General features: G+C 45.3%; 1 protein-coding gene across 5 annotated transcripts in view; it reads right to left on the bottom strand.

Annotated features, from left to right (window-relative positions):
- Positions 1-3,291: 3,291 nt before the first annotated feature.
- Cut (homeobox protein, cut) overlaps positions 3,292-26,138 on the bottom strand; it is a 66,160-nt gene continuing 43,313 nt past the window's right edge. For 2 of the 5 annotated variants that reach the window (XM_076894081.1, XM_076894085.1), the window contains 6 exons: positions 20,181-20,499; positions 16,970-18,316; positions 8,094-8,448; positions 6,646-7,306; positions 6,142-6,415; positions 3,292-5,926 (listed from right to left, as the gene is read on the bottom strand). In XM_076894081.1, the coding sequence (XP_076750196.1) occupies positions 4,161-5,926; positions 6,142-6,415; positions 6,646-7,306; positions 8,094-8,448; positions 16,970-18,316; positions 20,181-20,499 (4,722 nt within the window). In that variant the 3' untranslated portion in view covers positions 3,292-4,160. The remainder of the gene's footprint in view (positions 5,927-6,141; positions 6,416-6,645; positions 7,307-8,093; positions 8,449-16,969; positions 18,317-20,180; positions 20,500-26,138) is intronic. The other 3 variants (XM_076894084.1, XM_076894083.1, XM_076894082.1) reach the window with 3 other exon arrangements.

The following is a 26,138-nucleotide window of genomic DNA, read 5'->3' as shown; positions in this document are numbered from 1 at the left end:
CTCAGCATGTAATACCTCCTCTCTCTCACTCTCTCTCTCTCTCTCTCTCTCTCTCTCTCTCTTTCTCGCGTATAACCTTTTGTTTTTGTCGAAAAATGTTTTTCTTTGTTTTTGATCATTTCGCGTGTTGTACAAGAGCTTCTTTTCTCTCTGTTTTTATTTTTAATTTTTTTTTTCTTCCATTAACGTTTCCAAACGTCTATCTACAGTTATCTTTACGCTTGTCCTCTTTCTCCTTTCCATTCATTTGCCCCCCCCCCCCCCCTCCCCCCCTTAATTTTGTCATAGCATCTGTAAAATATTCATTATTAGGTTTACGATATGATTTTTTTCTCCCTTCTACTCATGGTCCATCGTGTGACCTTAGCGCTTCGTTTGTCCGCACGAACTTTCTCTCTCTCTCTTTCTCTCTCTTTCTCTCTCTCTCTCTCTCTCTCTCTCTCTCTCTCTCTCTCTCTCTCTCTCTTTCTCTATATATTACAAATTCCTTACCCGAAACCGGGTGCTCGCCTAGAAAGTTACCGTTTACAGCTTAAATAATTAAAGCTATCCGCTATCTAGAGTCTATTCGGTATCTACAGAAGAACCTATATATCTCGCGTCTTGTTCGAAGAAAGGGAAACAGTAAAAGAGAAGAAGAAATCGGTGAAAGAGAAAGAAAAAAGAAGGGGTAGGTGTAGTCCGGGGATGGAAGCTAAGAAAAATGAAAGAACGAAAGAAAAGAGAGCCGCGATGTCGACCGTCCCTTCGAAGATTGGGTTACGGATCTTTCGATCAGTTACGTTATCGATGACGATCGACTTTAGGAGGGACTGTGCGCCGTAAACTATATTGACAATCGGACGGTCTCATCGGGCTGAATCGTTTTTACACGCTTTACGTACATCTTTCATCCGGTTTCGGTTCCTTACACGTTCTCATAGTTTATTGATTTGGTATTACCATACAGCGTATCATTCATGTTTGTTGTTTTACTGCTTACGACGATCTTAAAGGCAGCCCCATGCGACTGATCGATGTCACCGAGTAAGTATTACAAGCAACGATGACGTAATCATGATAAACGTAATAATTGTAATAACAATCACGATATTAATTGTTATAGCAATAATAATAATAATAATAATAATAATAATAATAATGATGATGATGATGATGATGATGATGATGATGATGATGATGATGATGATGATAATAATAATAGCGATAGCAGTAGTATCGAGAATAAAAGTGATGATGATAATAATAATGGTAGTAATTGTAATATTGGTAATCGTAAAGTGAAAAAGAAGAAAGTAATGAGGATGATGGTAATAATAATAATAGTAATAATAATAATAATAATAATAATAATAATAATAATAATAATAATAATAATAATAATAATAATAATAATAATAATAATAATAATAGTTATAATTAGCGTCGAAGATGATAATAGTTAACGTTGTATACACAGTTGACACTGATCCCCTGATGAAAATTACTGATCCACGGGAAAGAGAATAAAATTGTAAATTAAAGTAAAGAACGTCGGATCACTGGTCTCTCGATTAGCAATGCCCTTTTTGTTTTAAGTGTTTCTCCCACCAGTTGGCTGTCTCTCTCGCGTATCGTCTTTCTTTGTTTCTTTGTTACCCATTCACGCGACCTTTCTCTCGTTCGTTTGTTCTTTCACTCTCCGCTCTTTCGCTCCCTTTAGCCATCGTTCGTTTAAATTGCGGACTAGAATTTAATCGAAGACTAAAATTTAACCTGATAAATACAAGTTTGATTCGTAATACCGAGGATAATTTTTTTTTTGCCTCTTTCTCTCTCATACAAGCACGCGCGTTCACCCTCGCTTGTTCTTCCCTCTCAGGCGCATCAATAGCGTACGGAAATTTTTGTAATTATATTTTCCTATCGCGCCACGCGTAACCAACGTTAACGCCGCGTTTCTGCGTTACCCGTGTGTGTATAATGCGTACGTTCGTTCGTTAAAATAGGGCGACAACCATTTTTTCGTCGATGGATGATCGATCCTATAATACTGTCGTTCGATCGTCTGGTCAGAAACGTAGCGTTAAGCGATCAATTGTACGCGCAGCGCCCTTACTTTTCTGTATATATACCGCTATTAGAGAGTTAAGTGTGGTAATTAAGTATAATATACAAGATCATGTACGTGTAATGTTTCGCATGTTCCGAGTCTCTCCTGCGTCTCTTTTCATTCATTACTTTTTTTTTCTTTTATCTTTTTGTACAGTTATTTACATGTGGATGCGAGCTTTACGGTGCCACGCTTTTATTACGCCCGGTTTAAAGATGCCGGCGCATCTTTGTCGCGCGAGAGAAGGCCTCCGGCCTCCCGACATGTCGCACTGATTCTCTTTTACTTCTGTTTCTGTTTTGCCTTATAGTCGCGCATATAAGCTCTATCACATTGGCTTTACAAGCCGTGTTGTTATCGCGATAAAAATTCGAATGGTAATAAAATAATATAGTATAATCGACAATAATAGTGATAATAAGAATAATAATATTAAAATAGCAGTGATAACGTAAGCCTAATAATACGGTAATATTTGTAGTAACTGATAACCTCGATCACCGATCGTTCCTTTCTCTTTCTCTCTCTCTCTCTCTCTCTCTCTCTCTCTCTCTCTCTCTCTCTCTCCCTCTAAGGTCTCTCTTTTCTTCTTGCTCTTCTTCTCCCCCTTCTTCTGCCCTTGCGCAGAAATAGAAAAAAGAAGAGATGAAAAACTATGTATGTATGTACTTGCAAACGGATTGAATTTTCGCATGATCCTGCAGCGCGTGCCCCGGTCGGAGAGCAACAAACGAGCGGAAATCGCGTACATCGAAATTGCGATGGTAAGAAAAATGAAAAGAGAAATAAGGTGGACTAACTAAGAATGCTAATCGGTTCCAAGTGATTAAGTAGCTTGCTCTCCCATGAATCGATCGACAAGCGAGAAGTAGAAATAAGAGCGAGAGGACGCGTATATTTTTTTTTCGCTTTTTCTTGTTGCTTACCGTTTTTTTCTTTTTTCATCTTTCTGAAAGACAGCGTGTTCAGAACTGAGTAGAACGGTGTGGCGGGATAGACGAGAAAAATGGAAAAGCAAAGGAAAAGACGAAGGAATGAAAAGAAGAGAAGAGAAGAGAAAAGAGAAGAGAAGAGAAGAGAAGAGAAGAGAAGAGAAGAGAAGAGAAAAGGAAAATAAAAGATACGTAGAAGGAGAGCAGAGTGTAATAACATTAACAGCTTAACGACTATGGGATAGGAGAAGTGTATAAACAATATAACATGAATCACAATTATGCAATAATTATTAATCGGTCATTCGTCGTCACGTAATCAGATAAAATTAATAATAATTCGATCTAACAACTCTCGTTGCTCGTAGATTGCACACTATGAACCCGGACCATTTCCGTTCGTCGTCCGTAGATCATCCTTCTCTACGTCCAGTTCCAGTTTTCGTTGCCCTTTCTATTATTCTTGCGATCCCTCACACGAGAACTGCCGCCGAAAGTAACGGAAGCGGCCAAGGTTTCTTCGGGTTTCGAGCGAATGTGCGACGACCGCCTTGCTTTTGTTTTTTATTTTATTTTTTTTTCTTTACATTTCCCCAGGCTGTCCCGTCGCGTCACAGTCTTCTAGTGGATAATATTACGAATCCGCCGAACGTAGCAACTGTGCACATCACACTAACTGCGTCTCGCACAACGTACAACGTATCACGAAAAAGAGTTCCTTTTGATTGAGCTCCGTCTTCTTTGATCAGCAGCGTCTAGCTGTAATAGTCTTCCGTTTTCTCTATTTTTTGTTTTTTTTTTTTCCTTTTTAATGTTTAACCGATAGTTCAGCGCGCACTGGTGTGTCCTTGTTTTTTGTTTCACGTATCCTACTTTGTATTTGCCTCCCTATGATAATGCCCTCGTGATAGGCAGGAATCGACCAGTTAGTCCTGGCCGAATCCTATGACTGGTTTTTCCTCGCCGAGTAAGAACTTAACTAGGCCGTACAGTCCTCAACGTGAACGGGACCGTATATACGCGCGCAGCATCGTTTTGGCGTGTCCCAATTGCGGCGTCCAATTCTTCAATCTCTCCCCAACTTTCGAGAAATACCGTTCTAATTCGGATGTTTCCGTGGCAAGAGTCCCGGAAGCTTAGTAATCCCACGTTTCTTCCGGTTCGTGTTTCACCACGCTCTCTTTGGGGCTTTCCTCGGTGGACTGTTGCATTTGTTGCGCGGAGGACGGCCTGGGCGACGTCGCTGGACTGTTCTGCGGTGATTTCGGGCTGGGCAGAGGGCTGTCCCGGTCTTGACCGTTATTCCCAGAGACAGACGACACGTCGCTCTGCGCGTCTTCCTCGTATCTGTCCTGTACCGGGGTCGGTTCCACCCTAATCGTCTCCTCGGCTTCCCTCTTCACCCCGTAATCGTCCGTTTGCATCACGCAAACACCGTTGATGATGACTTCGTCACCGGTTCTAGGCGGTTCTTGCCACTCGGGGTTCACCCATTGCGGCGCCGCTGGTTTTCTTCTGTTCGATCTGACGGTCGCCGGCACTGTCGGCGTCTCCGCGGGTTCTCGCTTTATACTTCCCGCCGAACCTTCCGAGTCTTCGCTGCCCAGGTTGCTCATGGCGTCCTCCGCGTCCTCGTCCTCGAACTCTTGGTTTGGCTCCCTCTTCAACGCGTTCATGGACAGATCCAGGCCTGAACATTGCTCTTTCAACGCGTTTCCCACTAAGGCGGCCAAGTTGGGATTGAAGTACGGAGAGTAAGGCAGAGGTACGTTACCGAGGCCCAGTCTCTCCTTCTGTATCTCCAACAGTCTTTGGTTTAACAGCAATCTGAACTGAACCGGATCGAACGGTTGGCCGGGCTCTCTCGGTGACTGCGGTTCCGGTTGACCGTGTGGCGTCTGTTGTTTCAGTCTCATCCGATGGTTGTGAAACCAGTTGGTTATCGTCCGCGAGGACAACGCTAGTTCGCCGGCGAGAAACTCGATGGTCGCCACGTTCGGATACGGATCGAGGGCGAACGCGAGCCTGAGGGCTTCCTTTTGCTCCTCGGAGAAGAGTACCCGTTGTTTCTTGGCCGAAGCCGGCCCTGGCCCGGGCGAAGCCGCGTGATAGAATTCCGCCGTGTCGTTGCTAGACGTGTCCGAGCTGTTGTCGTGGCCAGGACCGCTGCTACGCCGTCTCTTGTTCGCCTCTCTGCGTTCGTTCTTTAACGCTTGTAGCCGGTCCACGTTGTGCGCGTCGGACAGCCACAATTGCATCCTGATGAACGGTTCTCGGCCCTTTATGCTCAACATGTGCCAAGGCTTTGGTTTGCTCAGCAGCTCGCTAACGGAGCCCTGCGACAATCCGAGCACAGCCTCGCCGAAGATTTTCTGACCTATGTTATTAGCCAACAACGCCTCTTTTATCTTTGTCGTGATGGTCTGTGTGTCGAGATCTTGCGTCAACGCGGCCATCTCGTACACGCTGGGCGAGATGTGCGGATGGAGACCTCGAAGGGGTGACGGAGTCATCTGGTGATGCGGGGAATGGAGGTTCATCTGTTGTTGCTGTTGTTGTTGTTGCTGTTGCTGCTGCTGCTGCTGCTGTTGTTGTTGTTGTTGCTGCTGCTGCTGCTGTTGCTGCTGTTGTTGCTGCTGCTTCTTTTGCAACTCCTGCATGCTGAGCTGCGCGTGAGGATGATGGGGACCCGGCGGCGTCAGCATCATGGGCGGCGGTGGTTGTGGATGCTGCGGGTGCTGAGGGCTCTGCTGGGGTGGGCCGAGTTGCAGTTGGTTCTCCTGCTGATGCTGTGCTGCAGCCTGGGCGGCCGCCTGCGCGGCAGCTTGCGCTTTCGCGGCGTTCTGAAGCTGCTCTTGCACCAGTTTCGTTGGAGGCATCGGCTTCATCGGTGTTCCACAGGCTGTAAAATGAAAGGCGAGAACGTTGTAATACTATTGCACACGTAATTCTCGTATTATAGTCTGAAAGCTCTCAGTTTTATTGATAAACGCGTTGTTGCCCTCTCGCCCCCCCCCCCCTTTTAGGAGGTAGTATTCGATAATAGCGTTCGGTACACGATGTCGAGCTCCCAAACTAGGTTCCTTTTTAATAAAATAACAAAACATCTATATTGACCTGAGTTAAACTTACGAGGCAGGCCACCGTAGCCGCCGGTTCTCATCAGCTTCTCCGGTGCGATTTTATATTGGCTGGCCACCAGCTTGTGCACCGCGTTGTCGTCCTCTAGAAACATTTTCATCCTGATGAAGGGTTCGCGGCCTTTCTGCGTGAGCATGTGCCATGGTTTTGGACGCGCCAGCAGATCGGAAACGGATCCTTGTGAAAGGCCTAGCACGGACTCGCCGAATAGACGTTGGGAGATGGAATATTGCGACAGTTGTTCCTTCACCTATAATCACAAACTTTTGCTGATCAATGCGATCCTTGTATCACCGTTTCATTAAAGCGTTGCGTGAATAAAAGAGGCGTAGAAGAAAAGATGAACCGAATTAATACAAACGAGTTTCCAAGCAACCGTAACAGAGTATTATTCGGAACTACTTGTGCGTATGTTGATCTCTTTTCGTCGTACGCTCGGAAAGGGGTAATATATCACGCAATAATAACGGTGAAACTTACTCTTTTGACGATATCCTCGGTGTTCAAGTTATTGTACATATCGAATTGCTGCTGAGTGATGGGAGGAAGTACTGCTTTCAATGGCCTCTGGTTGGCCGCGTGATGGGTAGGCGTGGACGGTTGACTGATCAGACTGTTCGTGATGGAGGCCATCCTTTGCAGAGGACTGGCCGCGGCTGCACCCGAGAACTCCTCGCTGGGTGTCATTGCTGGTGGAAGAATCGAGTTGCCGAGCGGTGAACTCGCGCTAGATCCACCTGGCGTTGATTGGGGTGCCGTGGTTGGTTCCTGTTTCGGCCTGACCAATGAGAAGGCACTCCCCGCGTGTCTCATCGCTTCTTCCATCTTCTCTTTCTCCTCCTCGGAGACCCCGTTTATCATTTTGTTCCGCGGGTCCACCTTGCCCAGGCTTAAATCCTGCACACCACCACCGTTCGTCGCCAAATGGTGTTGCTGAAGAGCCTGTTGCTGAAGTGCCAGTAGACCAGGCAATCCAGGTAGCCCGGGCAGACCAGTTAACGAAGGATTCTGACCCGGCGTGGCGTTCAACTTTTGCAGCTCGCGGTGGTAGGCGTCCAGTGCGAGCCGGATGTCCTCCTGCGTGCGTTCTATGCCCTGAAGACCGCTTTGCGTGGCGCTGAAAAAGGGCGGGAACATCGCGCTACGATTAATCGAGGTCACGTGCTGTCCTCGGTAACGATCAATCGGGGAAATTAATTTGTCGACGCAGAGCGTAACGATGCATGCCCGCCGAATAATCGGAGGTTTGGGCCAAAAAGCTCGTGTTTACACCTGACATTTTCGTGTTAAGTAACGAAGCAGATATAGCGGCATATTAATTTTAGCCGCATACGTCATCTGTTCGGCATAGCTGCGCTCACGGCATGGCCGCGATCAACCGTGACTCGCGAGATCTATGGGAGACGCTATCGGTTCGAATGGGTTAGCAGACTGTCGTGTATCAAAGCATCTTTGTCGAAATAGGTACACGTGCCTACCGACGGAATAGCGAGTAAACGAGTTATCCTTGTTGTTGTACGTTTTTGTTCGATACTTTCACTAGTTACCGCGCTACGTACACCTATTTCGAATACTACACCGTTCGCAAAAGTAGTGGAGGGGAAGCATTTTTTTTTTCTTTTCTAATGAAACAAAGGTGAAATTATCCGCGACAAGGGTACGATGTGGATGATGCGTACCATGCAGCCGGATATAGTTGTATTTTGCATGCACGTCATGTAGTTATAATATGTAATATCGCGCGGTTGAAACGGAAAAATCTGACTAGTTGAAGCCGAGGTTAGAGTTACAATTGAACCTGCCACGTGTACGACTGGTCGTTAAAAGTGACGGTGTCGATCGATCAACGTTTAGCCATTTCGCGTGAACGGTAAGTACCGTGCGGTGGTGTTCGGAACGCTATAGGACATCGTTTGCTCGAGCCTCACCTGGAGGAGAACTCTCTTGGCCCGCGAAGATCCTCGACTCTCCTTCCCATCAGTTTAGCCAGCTCCTCCTGATAGATTCTCACTACTTTTTCTTGCGGAATGTCGTCGTTCTCATACTTTTTCAGTCTCCTGTTTTGGCTGTCGAGCCTGTCTTTGTTAAACGGGCTCGGACAGCCGATTCTACTTGGACTTTTGCTGTCCGCGTCGTTGGACACCTCGTGCTCGCCTCGCATCTGTAGATGACCAGATTCCGAGAGGATGTGCGCTAACCTTTCGTCGCTCATTTCGGGTGGACCACCTTCCTGTGGACCGCGCGCGAACGCCGGCATTCCCTGCTCCTTGCCTGAAACATACTCTACGGGTGAGGCACAACTTGTGGTGCGTTCTTACTCGGTTTGATCTTATCGGTATGTATATAATATGTAAAAAATAACAGATAGGTTAGGGATAAGGCTTATCGAATTTTCATTTATTTCGTTATTGTAGTTGTTGTTCTATTTAGAAATTCTCCGTCGATCCTTTTAATAATCAAAACATTTATCGATAATATGGAAAAATTTTTTGCTAGCTACAAGTATGTTGTCTCTCTCTACCGCGATTCAAACGTGCGAGACTACAAATATTTCATATTTCCGTAATTCCATCCATTTCGAGCGAGTATTGGTAGAAAAATAAGTTCATTTATTGCAAATAGTCCCTAGAGAATTCTTACGAAATTTCAAACGCCGATTGGGGTTATTAAAAAAATCCAAGAAACAATCGAATGGTCGTCGAGATTTCTCGATTTTACCAAGGCAAAACGTTGGCCACGTATTTTCGGCGATTCCGCTTCTGTCGAACAGCAAGAGTTTCGTCGGAGTGGAACATCGATCCCTTCCATATACGCATACCGCGCACCTTATCGTGTACCTTGATTTCATCTACGATCCAGCAACGATCGAAGCAATTAATGCAACGGGAAATCAATAATGTTACCGCGTGGAAGTAGAAAGCAAAGCGACGAGTATCTCAGCGATGATAATTAAAATATCCTTTTCTGGGGTCTCGGCCCTTGCGGCTTTCCTTCCTCCCTGCACGTAGTCGAGAGTCTACTTCTCCTACGTGTTTCCCGTCTAATTGACCAATCAGCCGCAAGATTCCGCCGAATCAACTATCGATCATGTTTTTGGATTGCACCGAGGTCCGTTCGCTTTTCGCTCTCGCCGCTCTAATCGTGAATCGACGTCGGCCGTGTCGTGAGTGCCGTAAAAAAAAAAAACCAAAAAACAAACGAAAAGAAAAAAAAATCAATGCGAGAGAGTACCACTGCTGTCCGTTCCGAGTTTGACATCGCGATGCGTAAAATAGACTAGGTTGCTCTAGTGACTGTTGTCCTTTAAATAATACTCTATTTTCTATTTCGAATTCGCGGAAATCGTAATTCTGACTCTGAAAAGCAACAGCCCTCGGAGTATAGTCGGATACACAGTCCTGTGTTTCTCGGCCGTTGTGGCTCCGTACGAGACAATGAATTGGAACCGGTCGTATAATTTCCGTATCGACTTTGCAACGATAAGCGATGGCCAAAAAACACGATGTATTTAATATTTTCTGTTCCCTCGTTACGGTAGGTACGATATGTACAGAGCGTGGCGTGGAATGCGAACAACGAGAAGAAAGATTAATTGGTGATTAAGGTCGGAATGTGGCCGGCGATCCAAGAAACTGATGTTGCACTTGTTTGCAAAAGTATTGGTCGACGGAAAATGTTTCGAGAAATCGACAACGTAGTGGGTGGAAACATTACGGGGACATTGACGACAGTCGAGAGTCGTTGCATGCCTGTAGAGGACCGAGGAACCAGCACGCGTACACATGCGATCTGCTCGCGTGTATTGTGTCGTGACGTTTGAACTCGTGCCAGCAGTGCTTGGACTTAATGCCAACATCCTCTGTATCCATACATTTTCGTACGGCGGCGACAACTTCTTAAAGAAAAAAGCTGATACGATTAACGATTCGAAGTTCGATTCTCCGTATTGCAAAATACGGTTTACCGTGTTACCGTCTACGTTGTGCGCATCTGTATGAAACGGTTTGAACATGTCCGCGAATCGGTTTATGAAATTCAACAATGGCCCTTACGTTTTTGGTCCTATTTCTGATCGTTATTTTGCTACTCGTCGTTTTGGTACTCGAGGTGTCCAGAAACGTGTTGGAAATTTGTCGATAAAAGCGACTTTCCTTATTTATTACCTCCGACTATTGATTGGAATTAAATTTGCTTCCTCAACTCTCCGGCTAGATTATTTCGATTTGTTTGAACGACCACTCTTCCGAACGATAACAGGCGTACCGTTTGCTACAATGTTGAATACATTTTCCAGCGAACTCTTGCTCCCGCTTAAAATTCACATTGCATAAGGACCATGCATTTAGTTCATGTTATTACGCGTTACTTGTTTCCTGTAAGCGGACTTGTTGCGATTGTGCACGTTGATGAAATAATTGCCAATATCGTTCAGTCGAACGGCACACGGATTAACACGCATCGTTACTGAACTATACAACTATACACGTAATATTAATGATATGCGCCTCTGTGACGCGTTACCGTCACGTATAAAGATTTATCCGGTCCAATTGGCGCAAAGTTTCTGCATCAATGCCACTTTTTCCTTAAATCGCCGTCTATGTGCGTATGCGCAACATCTACGGGAACAACTACGCTTCGACTTGTGCAAAAGGAAATTCATTATAGATAGGTAGAGGGTATAGGTACATATGTATATATATGTATTAGGGTAAATATCCTCGTAATAGGGAAAACTGTTTTAACACCGTTTAATTATTACTATAACAAAGTATCACAAGTGCATCGAATGGAACTGTTTATTTACTTTTTATTGTTAAATTTCTTGGACAAAGAGATACGAAATGTACTAAAATACCAACAGCTTTTTGCTTGTTACAATCGCGTGAGCGAAACGCGTAGGTAGAAAAAGTTTCAGTTTTACGTAATTTAAAAGCAATAATACATACGCGATTCGCAATGAGAAGATGTATAGAAGGAAATCTTTCCTTTCTTTTCGCCATCGGGTAACCAAATTTCCGTTCACGTACGCACGCATGGTAGACAGCACATATGTATGCGTACGTATGGTATATAGAGAGATGGAGTGGTTTAAGGTGTCGCGAGCTCGTTGTTTCCGTTGCGAACAACGCAGTCTTACCATTATCGTTTCTCCCGGATGATGAAACGTTACGGTTCGTTCGTTCAGATCGCGTCGAGGCATCAAAGGAACGACGCTCGTAGGAATCGTTGAAGGAAAGAACAATCCAAGAGTTTGGTAAGGACAATGGCCAGATCGCGTAAGAAATTCATATCGCAATTTATATTTGACTCGACGCGGCAGACGTAGAGAGTAACGAATAGCACGCGATAATTACGCGTGTATCTTGGAATCTTTTTTTTGAGGACACGCGAAGAAGGTGAACGTTGCCAATGGTAGATTACAAAATTTCGAACGATTCCGTGGGAATCTGTCACCGCCGTCTATGTGTGCATAACATGCGCCTGTATGGTATTTGGATAGTGGATTGCTTAAGAAGCGAGACGATTGTTAGGAGAACGCGCGTTCTCGATTAGAACGAGGTTTCTTACGTCAGCTGAGATTGTTGACTGACCCATGGAAAGTAGACACGTCTCTCTCTCTATGGGGTCGATGCGAATCTCTTTTTTTCTCTCTCAGCATAACGTAGCTGTAAGAGTGAAAAGTTTTTGTTACGAATCCCGGAGTAAACCGGAGGGTAGATCGAATGACAGGCAGAATAGATTTCCTGATTAGCTTCCTTCCTGACCTCCTGGCGGCCCAGGGGATATTTTTAAGCCGCGCGTCTCTCGTTAAATGATGTGTACGTGTGCAAATACGCAAATATCGCGTGCAAATTCAAACGTTTCATAACTATATGAAGAAATGAGAGGAACGTGGAGAGTAACGATTGCGAAGATCGTGCAATTTCCTTGGCATCCAACGGCGACAGGGGTTGCTCGTCGCTGGTACGAGCGAGGCGTCAGGAGTTGGAAGGATACAACCGGGACAGAAAATCTGATAAAATCGCTATACGAACCAGAGTGGCCTCGCTAATGAACGTAACTCTTTCGCGTCGCGTCTTGGTCTACGTGCCTCTATCTCTTTCACACGCGCAAGATGTGCGTGGTTGCGTACAGCGCGTTTAATTGACGGTGAAATACGCGACTGGTAGGCACCGTTGGGGGTTTCTTCTTTGAGCCGAGCTTCGTAACAGCGCCACGAGAACGCGTTGTCGAGAACGAAATTCGAAATGGTCGGCTTTGCTGTCGGCAAATCAACGCGGTGTCGTCTGTCCTTTTTGTGAATTTTGCGAGTTGGAAATGATCGTCCCGAACCTGATCATTTCGAATTATTCTAATTACGACGCGCGGTTAACTACTCTTAACTTCCACTTGGTAAATAAGTAGGATAGAGTAAGTAAAGATCATCAACGATCCGGCCGATTTTCTGACTGTTCCGTGCCGGATGCGGTTTTCGCGTAATTATGTATATAAGATCTCGATTTCGCGTGAAAATCGTGGCAAACATCTTGGCCGATTGTATATACCATTATTTCATTTGAAATGGCCGAGACTGGGATCGGGTTGGCGATGGATGAAAGGAACATGGCGAGCGACCGTTTCGAGTCTTTCATTCGTAGTCACTTCCTACGCGGTCGGATTTCAAAATCGCAATCGCGCTCGAGATAACGTTATCTCCACCGGATTGGGTCAATGAACGCCGCGATCGGGCGTTATTATCATTATCATTATTATTACTGTTATTATTATTATTATTATTATTATTATATTTAATTTGGCTATCATTCGATCCGGCAGAAATAACCAACTTTAACGTTTAAAATATTTCTTCTCCTTTTATGCCCTTTCTCGATCCGTACGATCGTGTACGATAATACACGGGAGCACATTACGTGTGTGCAGCCGCCAGAATTCGAATCTTGAACGATTCTAATTATTTTGTCCGATCAGTTCTCTTAAAATGTTAACGGGCTTATCTGTTCTATGCCTGTTCGGATTTCAGTAAATTCGATCTACAATCACAGAGGTCAAGAAGTTTCGTTGAGAACGGTTTATCGATTTCCATCGAACAGTGGTAGTCGTTTACTGGTATTACAACCGGAGATTCTTTCGTTCCGACAAGTGTGATAGTTGATATGAAATATCAAAACTTCCGTGCTCCGGTTCCCTGTATTTTACATCCCATTTATTTACCCGGTCTCGCGGCTCGAAGAGGAAATAACAAGCATATTTCAAGCGGTGCAGTGGAACAACTTTACAATTATAATCGCACAATTAGAATCCCATGGCCATGGTGATGCATATCCGCGTTTCGATAAACGGAGCACGCTCCAAAGGGTAACTGAATTAAAAAGAATTCCAGTGATTTCAGATAGTTCGAGCAACAGCCGCTGCCAGAGTTAAAGCCGACTGAATAATGAATCAACATCGGCGTAGAGAGAAATAAATGAAACAACCAGGCACATACGTGTATATATATATATATATATATATATATATATATATATATATATATATATATATACGTGTAAGTATCACTGCGCAGATTAATATAGGTTATATTAATTATAGATTTCAAGTAAATCTAATTTAGTTTTCTACTATTATTCTTGTTCGAGACCGAATCTTGTTGACGTGTAATATCGTCTCTTGTTCAATTTTAAATTTTTCAAATGTCAAACAAACGGGATACAAGTTTCGATCGGTAACAGTGTAGAAGTTTGAACAAATATAAGAACGCTATATTATTGTATCATTGAGTGGAGAAGTTCGGTCGCTGGGAATTAAAGAAATTGAAGACTTTTCCTTTTGTTACGTTTCTCCGCAGGACAGCTCGCGATAGAATTTTCAATAACAAGCAGATAGATAGATACCAATTCGTATCGTATGAAAGAAAAACCATCTTATGCATCGATCGCGTATGAAAATACGAATGGAAGGTATAACTAACCATTGGGAATATTCTTTGTATTAAATTCATCAGTAATTTATTTATTATCTTTAAAACGTCGCCTTTTCAGTTCGAGATAAAGGCATCGATTTTTGCCTATAAATCAGGACCGATTATGGAAGTCTCGAACAATGCAGCGGGTACGTTTATTCAATTGCGAAGCGACCGACGACTCGTTCGTGGCACAAAGAGCTCGTTGCAACCGTGAACAAGAACTTGGTGCAATAATTAGCGATTAAAACGTCCGTCGAAGCAACGACGATGATATTTTTTTCTTCTTCCCATTTTAACGTCGATGGTAATTACACATTTTTCTGTCTGCAGGGTTGTGCGAGTGATCGGAAGTTGGCGTACTTATTAAAGGCGTTACTTTGCCGGATAGCTGGTAGCGTTAGGTATATACGATAAGTTTAACGAGAATTTTCTATCATACGTGTACTACGACGTGCATCATGCGTGTACAACAGATTCGCGTAAATTTTCGAAACATGATATTATCGATTCGCGAACGTTCAAAGCACCTAGTCTCCCGATGTACGTTACAAATGCGTAGTAGCATTTTTGCTGGCGACACATCGACGAGGAGGTTACGGGCCCCCCCCCCCCCCCCCCTCCCCATTTTTCTCTCGCATCGTTTCTTCCCTCCTTCTATCCCCTCCCCTGTCGCCGGTGCAATCATTTTCTCTGCTTTTGTTTTGTTCTGTTTTTTTTTCTTTTCCCGCGCAATGCACGCGATTATCGTTGTCAGCGATTCGACGGAAACCGACAATCCATTGATGCACGACGTCTGCGTTGTCGACCTCCTCTTCCTACGTCTCTCTGTGTAACCTGCCCAGTCATGGATCGAGCCTATACGCGTATTTTATATAGGAACGTGTTATATTTCGTGCGTCCGACACGGATGTCCGATTATTGCGTTGAATTGTCCTCTTCCATTGGCATTACATAATATTTAGAGAAGAGGGGAACCAACCGATCGGACGTAGTCGAATGGTAGGTGGTGGTAGCTAACTACAAAGAATGGGGATGTCGATTTAAACAAGCGAGGCGAACCGTGGTTAGTTTTAGACCAGGCATGGCCAACTGTTTTTGCCCCCGGGTCGGGGATTGGAAAAAAAAGTGTTTGTTGATTCGTGGCGTTTCACGACACCAGCGAGGAGAAAAGCATAGTTTTTACATACGTGCTGTGTAACAAATGACGAGTGACTTGTAATAAAATACCAATCTATATTGCTTCTCGATTCGATCGGGTCGCGAAGCGCATAACGATGGAAAAGTATTGCGACCCCTTGGCAATCTGACGAAAGTGTAAAGTAAATTACCTTTTCCGCTAAATGCGAGCAAACCAAACAGGACGTTTGCGCTCACTCTTGAACTCTGTTTCCTTTCGTACTATCTCCCCCCCGACCTCCTCGGCCGCCCCTCAACCCCAGCACCTCCTCCATCCACCCGCCCCGCTCTCCCTTTCTGCCCTGAAACCCTTTATGTATTGCACCCTTGCCTAGAAGTCATCTCCAGTTTCGTACTCCCGACAGCTATTAGTCTAAACAATATGGCTGCCAAACGCAGAAAACAATCGATAGCGAGCAGGATGCCGTCGGCTGGTTATACATACATATTGTACATACATAATTGGCTATGTATAATTTAACTAAACGATTATAAAAAGAGTACATTCTTATCATAAAACATAAAAGCAGTTGTCGAACGATTCATTTCGTAAATGCAAATTGGTTCGTTAGCAGCTCTGGTTCGATACGTTAGACATACGTGTACGATGGTTGTTTGTATGATCTTTCGACAATGAAATCATCTGTTTGGTATCTTGGCAGTTTTTAAAATGGTACCGATGCAACACTTGTAACTCTGTTGATCTAAGAAACTTCTATCGATCCAAGTTGAACGTCGTTAGGTGGTAGACCGCAAAAGGCAGTAGCCGCAGCCTGTTGCGCGTCTATTCTCAACAACTTTAAATTTGCGCAGCATTGTTGGATGTCAAGTCTGTCTGCCGGTTACCTTAAACGCAGAGACACGCATACGCGCATAGTGCTCCGTTAGCTAAAAATTACGAATGTGAGCGTACTAATTTTTCAAAAAAATATTTTTACAAGAAATATTAAAAGCCTCCCCGTGTTGATTTTGAACAACAGGGGAAGCTCACGATGTCACCAACGCATATGCTGTAATACTCGGCAATTGATACTCTATGTAACTTTCATGTAGAGGGATGCGACCTCCGGTTCGAAGGTTGTATGCGGTGATGTACGTGTACATTCTTTTTAGAGGGTTGAAGTTAGACCAACAAACAGAGATACCATTGACACCCGTATTAGATAAAGGCCGAGAAATAGTTAACTGGCAGCTGATGATGGTTGTTAGTGATTTGGTAGAACAGATTATATTGCAGTGCGAGGCAGAAAAGATTTTACAGGAGTCAGACGGTCGGTCGATTGTCAGCGGCGAAGCCGGGGCGAGCCATTGTCTATGTGCGGTGGAATCATCCATCAACAGGTGAAGATACCTCGAAACGGATGGGTCGGTAGCTTAAAATATTGCACAGATAGTATAAACGCGTGCACATTGTTATTCGATTATCGTTGACAACGATCGAAAGATAAACGAAAGCAACTGGCGGGATCGAAGATCTGGTTCGATCACCGGTTATCAGAGAAGTGTACACGATCCGTGAATCGTGCGTTTCGAAATGATTACCCTCTCTTGTGTCGGATCTTTGTCGAGAGAAATGTAGAAGACGTATGTATGCCCGTGTGTGGATCCACAAGTACGATGGGAACATTGGAAAGACAGCTCGGAGAATAGTTCGGTACTCACCTTTTTTCGGTATCAGGGATTTTAGCAGCAGTACAGCGTTTTCGTCGCACGCCCAGCCGTGCATCTTCCTGTAGCTGTCCCGGCCTTTTTCCGTCAACTTGTCCCATGGCTTCGGTTTGCTTAGCAACTCGCTGACGGTTCCTTGGCTCAGCCCAAGAACGTATTTGGCAAACAGCCTTTGACCGATGTTGTGTATCGATAGCAGCTCCCTGACCCTCCTGGCTATGTGTAACGTGTCGAGATTCTGCGAGGCATACTTGTCCATGTTGTACCGTAGCATATCTTGTAGTCTGGCTTCCATTGGGTCACCTTTTGGGATGAGCGACTCGCCCAGTCTACCAGCCATTCCGACGGTACCGAATTCGTCGCTGAATCGAAACGGGTGCGTCCTCTCGTCGAATCGAAACGGACTCTTTAGCGTGTCCAGCACACTTAGGCCGCCGATGTTGTTGTTAGCCAAATGATGGCTGTTGTTATTGTTGTTGTTGTTGTTGTTGTTGTTGTTGTTGTTGTTGTTGTTGTTGTTGTTGTTGTGACAGGACTCTTGATCAGCTGGGCTTTTCGGTGGCGGTGCTGTCGGTATAACCGGCGTGATGCTTCCACCATTGACCGATGCCGATGAGATGGTCGTTTCGATCATCGACGAGGGTGGCTGAAAACTTGGTGGTGATGTTAACGCTGTGGTAGAAGACGGTGTCGGCGGTGCTGGCGTTTCGTGGCCGGACACCGGCGTGGGAGCTTTCTCGGCGTCAAGGCAACTCAGTGGGGTGGTTCCTAACGGAGTGTTTGATTTGGCTGGTGTGTTGGAGCTGGACGATGGATCCGTTGGCGACGGAAGGTGACTTAGACTATTGGTAGTGGTCGGAGGATGCAAACCGATCAACGGCTGAGCTTGCTGCAACTGTTGCTGTGACAGCTGACTGAGCGTAGTCGGTTGATGTTGTTGTTGTTGTTGTTGTTGTTGTTGCTGCTGCTGTTGCTGCTGCTGTTGCTGCTGCTGCTGCTGCTGCTGTTGTTGCTGCTGCTGTTGCTGTTGTTGTTGCTGCTGCTGCTGCTGCTGTTGTTGATTAATGATGGACCTCTCCAATGTCCGCCTCCAGTTTGCGACGATTTCTTCGCCAAGGAAGGAACCGAAAGTTTCGACGTTTTGAAGAGGAGGTGGAAAAAGAAGACTGGATGTTGTCGAGGTGGCTGAAGATGGTGTCGGAGTAGAACGCGGAGGGAGGGAGACTGCTGTTGGGGGTGGCGGCGGTGGTTGCTGGGAGGACACGTGGGACGAAGGCGGCACACCCCCGACCCCGTGGGGCGAGGCGGTACAGGCGCGCTGCAGGGGTGACGATAGTCCACCTGCAACCACCAAAAACACAAGGGACCGCGTCAACACGAGCTCACACACGCGACCTAAATGACAGTCAACCTAGTGCGGTTCACCGGAATACCGGAATCGAATGCGGATTCGAATTTGGAGTCTGATGTCACCGAGTTTTGCTCGTGTCGTCTGTCGTGACAGCCGGTAATCCCAAGCTCTTCCGTAGCTTCTTGGACGATAGACAACGAACCGAGACTCTCTTTTTCGACGCTTCGTCGCGTGATCCGTACGCAAACAACCGAGGTACAAACGAGGAACAACGTGGCCCAACGAGAGGAAAAGTGTCGCCTTATCGTGTCCAACTGGGTTCAGTGTCCGTTTTGATCCTTCCTTTCTTTCTTTTTTGTTTTTTTTCTTTTTTTTTCTTTCATTTCATAGACGATCGAAATCTTGTCTTCTCTTGGTTTACGAGTAGATCTTTTCGACCGCATACGCGATCGAGGAAGATCGTTAACCGGCAAAGAGGAGAAATTTCGTCTGCCTGAGGGCGGGGATATGTTCGCGAGAAGGTGAGGAGAGTGACGCGCGTCTGTAAGAAGCCGGAAACGATACCGTGCTGTTTCTTTGTCTGTCGTGCTCACGTGGCTTCTCTCTCGCTCTGTCGTTCATTGTCGTTTCCGAGCGACTCGTATAATAAAGGTAATTGGTACGCGAACCAATGCTTCAACCCGAGGGAATACGTCACGAGAATGTAATAAACTGTCCATAAAATTTGCGTGTACGAGATTTGCGTTTCCCAGCGTGCAGATGCTCGTAATTGGGGGGACGCGGGGCTCTTGGCGACGTGAGTTGGATTTCAGGGTATGGTCGGAGATGTCCGGGGATATTTAATCAAGGAATATCCGCGGGTCTCGAGGATATATTATTTACATGTGTGTATATCACGTGGATTGTCTCGATTACGTTATATTACCATCTATAACGGCACGTTAATTCACGCACCACAGCGAGAGAGTAGCTCGAATAATGTGCGATCTAAGCGGCGAGGGATATCCGAGTAGTACAGGCGGAAGAAAGAATGCGTTAGAAACGGTGAAGGAGAAGGGGGGACGACAGTGAACGCGATAGGGGAGGGAAATGAAACAGAGAGCGGTGAGCAGGAGAAAGGCAAAAGCATGGTAGCGACAGAGAGCAGAAGAAGAAAAAGGGCGGTAATAGAGAATAGTGGGAGAGAGAAATTAGTTAGCGAGGGAGTTAGCATGGTGAAGATGGAACGAGTGATAAGAAGGACAAGAAGTTAGAAAGAGGGTTAGAAGATAGAAAAGTGCGAACAAAATGGCAAGCAAAAGTTATTTTGTTGTTCCTTTTCTCTCGGTAAGCTCCTTCAGTCATCCCTCGTTCTTTACAGAAGCGTTCGCGTTGCGTGACTCGTGTCCCTTTTCCTTATGTTTTTTTACTTTTTACTCTTTTCATTTGTTTGTTTACTTATTTATTTATTTACTTAGTTTTTGTATACTGTTACACGATACCGAGTCCTTCGACGTAGCCTCGAAGAGAGAGAGAGTCGGGGATATAGAAGGCCAGAAGATTTTAGCGCAGGAATTAGTAGCAGCGGCGTTAATATTGTTCGTAACAGTACATATATGCGTGAATAATTGTATTATACTAGAAAATGATCTAGCCGTGATCGACAACGAAGCCGTCGTCTAGTAATTCCTGGTCTAAAGCGGCCACGGTCGAGACTTGTTTCAGAAATAATTTTCGGCTCATCTAACACAGTTGACAGTGAGTGTATTTCGTTTAAAAAGAAAAGCGAGTCAACGGATTCCTGATTGTTATACATAGATATGCATATATGTATACGGGATAATGATGCCGGGAAAGTGATTTAGTTGGACTTACCGAGCGTGTCCGGAGTGTTGGATGGCTTCAAGCCTTCGGTTTGCTGAAGCGCCTTGGAGCGTTCCATTAGAAGATGCTCCAAGCTCTTGCCAGGTTCACCGGTTGGTATCTGCGAGAGATCGACCGACCTTAGCGCGTTTATCTCGCGTTTCAGGTCGTCGTAGTCCCTCTGTCGTTCCAATTTGCTCTCCAGTCTGGTGATGTGCTGTCTGCGCGCCTCGAGTTCTTCCTCGAGCCGAGCCGTCGCCTGTGCGCTGGTCTCTTGGAGACGTTGCAAGCTTTGTTGTAACCTGGACACTTCTTCGACCAGCTGACTGATCTGCAAGCAAACGTTTGTACATCGCCGATGAGTTTGTTCGTTGTGCGAATGCAGTTAGAAGAGAACAACTACGATTGAAACGAAGATGAAAATTTCGTGTAACTTAAAAGATTAAAAATTTAAACATTAAAAGATGTTGTACGATGTGAATTATTAATGAAATTAATCGAAGAATTGGTTCACAAAGCCAGCTAACCGCATAAAGGAAGATAATCGACAGGTTATTAGTAATAGAATATTTCCATTATCTATTGATCCTGCGTCATTAATAATTAATCGCGGCTGTCAACGACGATATGTCGCCACGGAACGTTTTTATCGAGCATCGTAATCTTATAAGGAAAATCTTGTAAAGAATTCCCGTTACTAGTCGATATTTAATTCAGATCTTTTCTCGGCGAAATATTTGGCGTACGCGTAAAATATGCGTCGCAGTAAACATGCATCCGTCGAATATTAAACTGAATCACAGAAATCATCGTTATTGTGTCTCGCGACAGGGCCGACGAAGGAAAACATGCAACTTGAGAATCGTGAAATTTCGCGGACACCGTTGAAACCCGAATCCCTGTACTTGGAACGAAAGGATACATCGCACGACGACGACGACGACGACGACGACAGAATCGAAAATTGCTGACACATTATCGATAACAACGGCAATTACATAAAAATCAGTTTGTATGTAGACACTATTAATTCGATTAAAATTGCCACTTTAATGTGACAAATGAACATTTGTTATTTTATCTATAAAAATAATGACAATTACTACATTTCGTATATAAAAATTAAAATGAAAGTATGAGAAACTGCGAGAAGAACGTGAATCAATTTGCATCCAAACGTGATATCATTTTCATTCAAAAGAAGACACGCGGTGGAAGTTACGTACAATATTTTTCTGTGCTTGCGGTTAAATGTAACTTCCGATTTAACATTTCCAATTACGACGTGATTCGGGTACACATGTATCTTTTCCTTTAATATTTTGAAAGTCAAAGAGAAGTATGGAAAAGTGTGTGCATTTAAGTTTAGTGGTTTTCCAATCGATATATCGGCACTCGGAATATTACATATTATTTCAATTTTTTTGACAAAAAAAGAAATTTCGACAAAAATTTCGAAAATTCATGTAGAAACAACGCGAAACACGCCCATCCAGTGACAACAATATAATAATCCGATAAAAACCCCGAGAGAGTGAGAGAGAGAGAGAGAGAGAGAGAGAGAGAGAGAGAGAGAGAGGGAGAGAGTGTGTAATTATTCTATTATTTTTCATTCCCCGGTAAGAGGGGGGGGGGGGTGGAGGAGTGGGGCGGTTGATTCTTCGAATGAACAGGGCCAAACATCAGCGAAGGTACTGTTAACCGTGGAATGGATGGCGTAGGTAATCGAGTTGTGGCGCGATCAATCGCGATGAATCGCGAGCGCTCGAAACTTTCGAATCGAAATCCATCCACGTGTTACGCGACCGGCTATGCTCAACGGAAATATCTGTAACGAGGGTGTGCAGAGGGTAGCCAGTGGTGGAAAGAGCCAGCAATAGCTGAGAGGGGGACGATTTTAAACCTGAATGCGTTTTGCACGGTGCAACGAGCGATGCGAACGAGATCGTATCAATTGTTTTTCCCCGGTGAGGCATCATCCCTTTTCCGGGGGTTAATTGAGGAGCAAAGCTTCAATTTCGCAGAATTCACGCCTCCGGCACGCATCGACAGGTCTAGCCGATAGAATGAGCCGAGTTGCGAATAGAAGAAGAAGAAGGGGGGAAAAAAGGAAAAAAAAAGAAAGAAAGAAAGAAAAAGATAAAACGTCGTTCCGTCTGTTCTCCACATTTTTTTTCTTTCTTTTCTTTCGATGGTACTATTAACAAGCAGTGATGCGCCTCGCTTTTCCTTGCCATTACCTTCTTCGTTCTGTTAACACGGAAAATGATGTACGATCTTTTAAATTATGCTTTTTATACGATTTATGATATTTATATCGCAACGTTTAATTTCACGTTTCCACAGTATCTTCTTCGACCACCGCGCAGGATTACGTAGACGACCTTGCCTATGAGAAAAAAGATGTAGGTCTTGGTGACTGCACGAGATCGATCCTCGGTCTATCCTCGTGACAGCAACTTCGAGAACTTTTCGAAGTTGCTCATAATAATGTCTGGTATTGGCAATGATCGATACTTTCGAGTAACCGTCATACGTAATTTTAAGCTTAAACGTAATATCTCTGATGTTGAACGATCATCGGAACGCGCGTTCACACTTTAACCGAACAACAATGTCGTCAAACATTCGATTCAACTACCATGCCGTAGCAGAATGTAGCAGGATTGTCACGCCGTGAGAAGTGAATAGCGGTAAATCGTTACTAACAACCTGGCGCTGTTAAATACTCAATTGGACTGGCTGGTTGCTAGAGACTCGATTGAATCGTCACGCTACTAGAAACTCAATCCAACGAGCACAGATACACGCACACTATTAGAAATTTACTAGGTCTTATATGTACTACTAGAAATTCAATTAGCCAGCGTGCTGCTAAGGAATTAGTAGATTATCCGGCTATCAGACGTTTAATTCGAGCTACCGGGAACCGAACTACATCAGAGAGAAGTACATCGAGATATATAACATCGATGACCCGTTTCGTGGACTCGTTAAATTTGTAACAATTTTTTACTTCCGATTGCCCTTGGCTTGCTCCTGGTTTGCACTTGGTTTGAGATTAGCCGTCTTACTTACTCTTCGGATCGTTTCGATCTGTCGGGTAGATATTGGCAGATGTATTTCATCATTCCGGTGATGAAAGACGGATACGAGGACCGGGAGTACCAGACGGATAAAAAGACGGAACGATATCGAATGCAAGCCAGTTGACAGTCATAAATTTTTGATGGGCCGACAGTAGGCAACGAAAGCAAAAGCGAGAATGAGAGCGAAAGCGAAAACGAAAGCTCGCAATTTAAAGTGAAGGGGCAATTGCTTGAGGGAGCGGGAAGGGTGGGGGCGAATTTTGAAAGAGTAGACGAACAGTTTTAATCAAGATCGATACGAGACGGAAAAAGTACTAATGCAGATAAATGAAAGAGATTAGAAACGAATACAACTATCGCAGTCGGTTCATTCTTCCATGCTTTCCCTCTTATTTTTATCAGAACGGAAGAGACAGCTTCTGTCCCGTAATCGTTGTAATTTATCGGTTCGTTCTTCTTATTTTCCCAGTCTGCTGCCTCTTTTGCTTTTTGAGGTGACCAAAAAATGTTCAAAAGCCGCCCGCTATTTACTTGATCATTTTTGCATTCTCCATTATCGAAGGAAGAGAAACAGTTCTGGCAAAAGTGTTTCGTTTAACGAATGAATAGAATGATAAGAAGAATAATAGTAAATAAGAATGAAATTAAGCAAGACGCTTCAGTCTAAGCTTCTAAAGCAAGACGAAATCATGTCGCACCGGCCGCATCCGTCGCATTATTTCTTCCGGTGGTTCGCACCCTCGGCTTTCCGGGAAAGTCTTCGCGTTCGAACAATGGCATCGATAGAGAAGTAAGTAGCGATCCTCGTTAACGGGATAGACGGGGGGGGGGGGGGGGGTGGAGGCAAAGTGTCGGGAGGGAACGCGCGACCGCCACGAGAAACAGGCTGGCCGTTAGAAGAAAGGATGGTGTTATAGGAGGGCGGGGGTAAAAACAAGCGAGGCTTGATCGATGGTCGCGTAGCATGGCGGTGGCCCAGGACGAAGGTGAGCCGGACCGGAAGACATGATCGGTCGTATGCAAATTAAAGCGGAGTCGAAGGCGTCGCAGGGGTGAGAACTCGGGAGAGAGGCGGAGGTGGAAGAGGAGGAGATGGGAACTGGAGAGGATGAGAAAGGGTTCGAGAAAAGGGGACGGTGTCAAGTCGAGGGAGGCTCCAAGTAGCTGGCCTCGCGTTGCCATTGTTTCTTGACCGTCGATCATCTCCTTCAACCCTTCTAGCTCGGCCCGTCCACGGCCTCGGTGCCGTGATTTTTGCTATTTGCATCATACACAGGCGTCCGAGGGGCCTTTGTTTGTCGAGCTATTGATCACATTTTCTCCCGCGGTATAATCAATCTTCACGCACACGGCCGCAGCCCTTCTCGCACTTATGTGCCAGAGGGGTGCGCACACGTGACCGCGGAAACGAGTACGTGTGCGCGACGGCACGCAGGGGGTGCGCAAGGAGGCCGGTTGCTTCGTGTATTAATTTTCGTTGCCTGTCCACCAATGATGCGCCGCGAGGGATCGTTATGGCCGCAGAAGCCCGCGTGCTTCCGCCGCGGATCTCCTTTCTTCCCTCGTCGCGGTGTTGGGAGGGATGATGCGAGTTTCGGCCGATGCGATGCTTGATACTGTACGCGGTTGGATCGCCCTCGAGTGTTCTTTGTTTTCCCAGTTCGATACTGATATCGACTTGGCACGGTAAGGGTCCTGTCGAGTGACGAAGAACACAGTTCTTTCCTTGTTTCATTTTTGTTCCGTCCCCATTACTTTTTCACGGAGGTAAAAAGGTGTTTATCATCTGAAATTGCACGGACGATTGGTTAACCGAATGTTACTTGCCGTATTCGTCGTGCGCGGAACCCTAATTACCTTACGTGGAATAAACGTACAAACTTTCTCGAAATAATCGACGCTTTAAACGTACGCGCAGAGATGGGACTCCGCTAGTTCAGATAGTAGTCCTGCCACGCTATCCTATCGCATTTTTCCACCGCGCACGGATCGTGGTTACTATCTTCCCTTAGAGAGGAAACGCGGTATATTCACCCGATCAGGGATGAATGCAATTTTTTCTTTTTCTTTTGTCCCTCCTCCTTCGTCGCAGAAAAATATTTCCACCCACAGTAACGCGAGTAAAATATTTAGTTTAGTGTTCTGTAGTCGGTATTCTAGAATGCTCATCGTATCATATGTATATCGTTGCATCAGCCTGTCAGAAAGGATAACTTTGTTCGTTCCACAGAGCGAGCGAGAGAGAGAGAGAGAGAGAGAGAGAGAGAGAGAGAGAATCGCGTGATCGCAATTTCGCGAGTTTCTCTGTCACGCAGAAAAGATCGCGGGCCGTCGTCCCTCCCCTTAGAGAAGGTAACGCAGCGGCCTGTATCTCGGTTGGGGTAGAGGATCTCCTAGACTCTCTCCTTTTCTCGCCACGGGAGAATGCCAATTAAAAGCCGGGCACGGAAAGAAAGCCCAATCGATAGGAGACGGCTATCCCTTTCCCTCCCCCTAGCTCCTCTTTCCCTTGCTTATTCTGATTCCCTTTCGCTCTCTCGGCGGGGTTAGCGAGGCAGCCGGAGCCGAAGGGTTGCCCAAACTGGGAAGTGGGAATTATGGGCAGGATTAATATGCAAGGACTGGATACGTGCGGTGGCAGGGGGTGGATGGCGAAGCAACAAAAGGGGTCGAAGGGGAAGCGCGGGAAGAGGGAAAGGGGTTCGCGTTCTGTCTTCGTTCGTCTGATGTCGAGGCGAAGAGTCTCGTTTCCCTGCTTGTTCTTCGCTCCCGGCCACCCTCTGCCGTCCTATCGGCTCGCATCTCATCCCCACCATCGCCTCCTTACAGGATACACGGCTAACGGACACCCCTATCGATTTTACAACTCGATATATGTGAA

The sequence above is a fragment of the Xylocopa sonorina genome, chromosome 4 (assembly GCF_050948175.1).
Source record: "Xylocopa sonorina isolate GNS202 chromosome 4, iyXylSono1_principal, whole genome shotgun sequence".
NCBI classification, from domain to species: Eukaryota; Metazoa; Arthropoda; class Insecta; order Hymenoptera; family Apidae; genus Xylocopa; species Xylocopa sonorina.
This window is presented reverse-complemented; position numbering and strand designations above follow the sequence as displayed.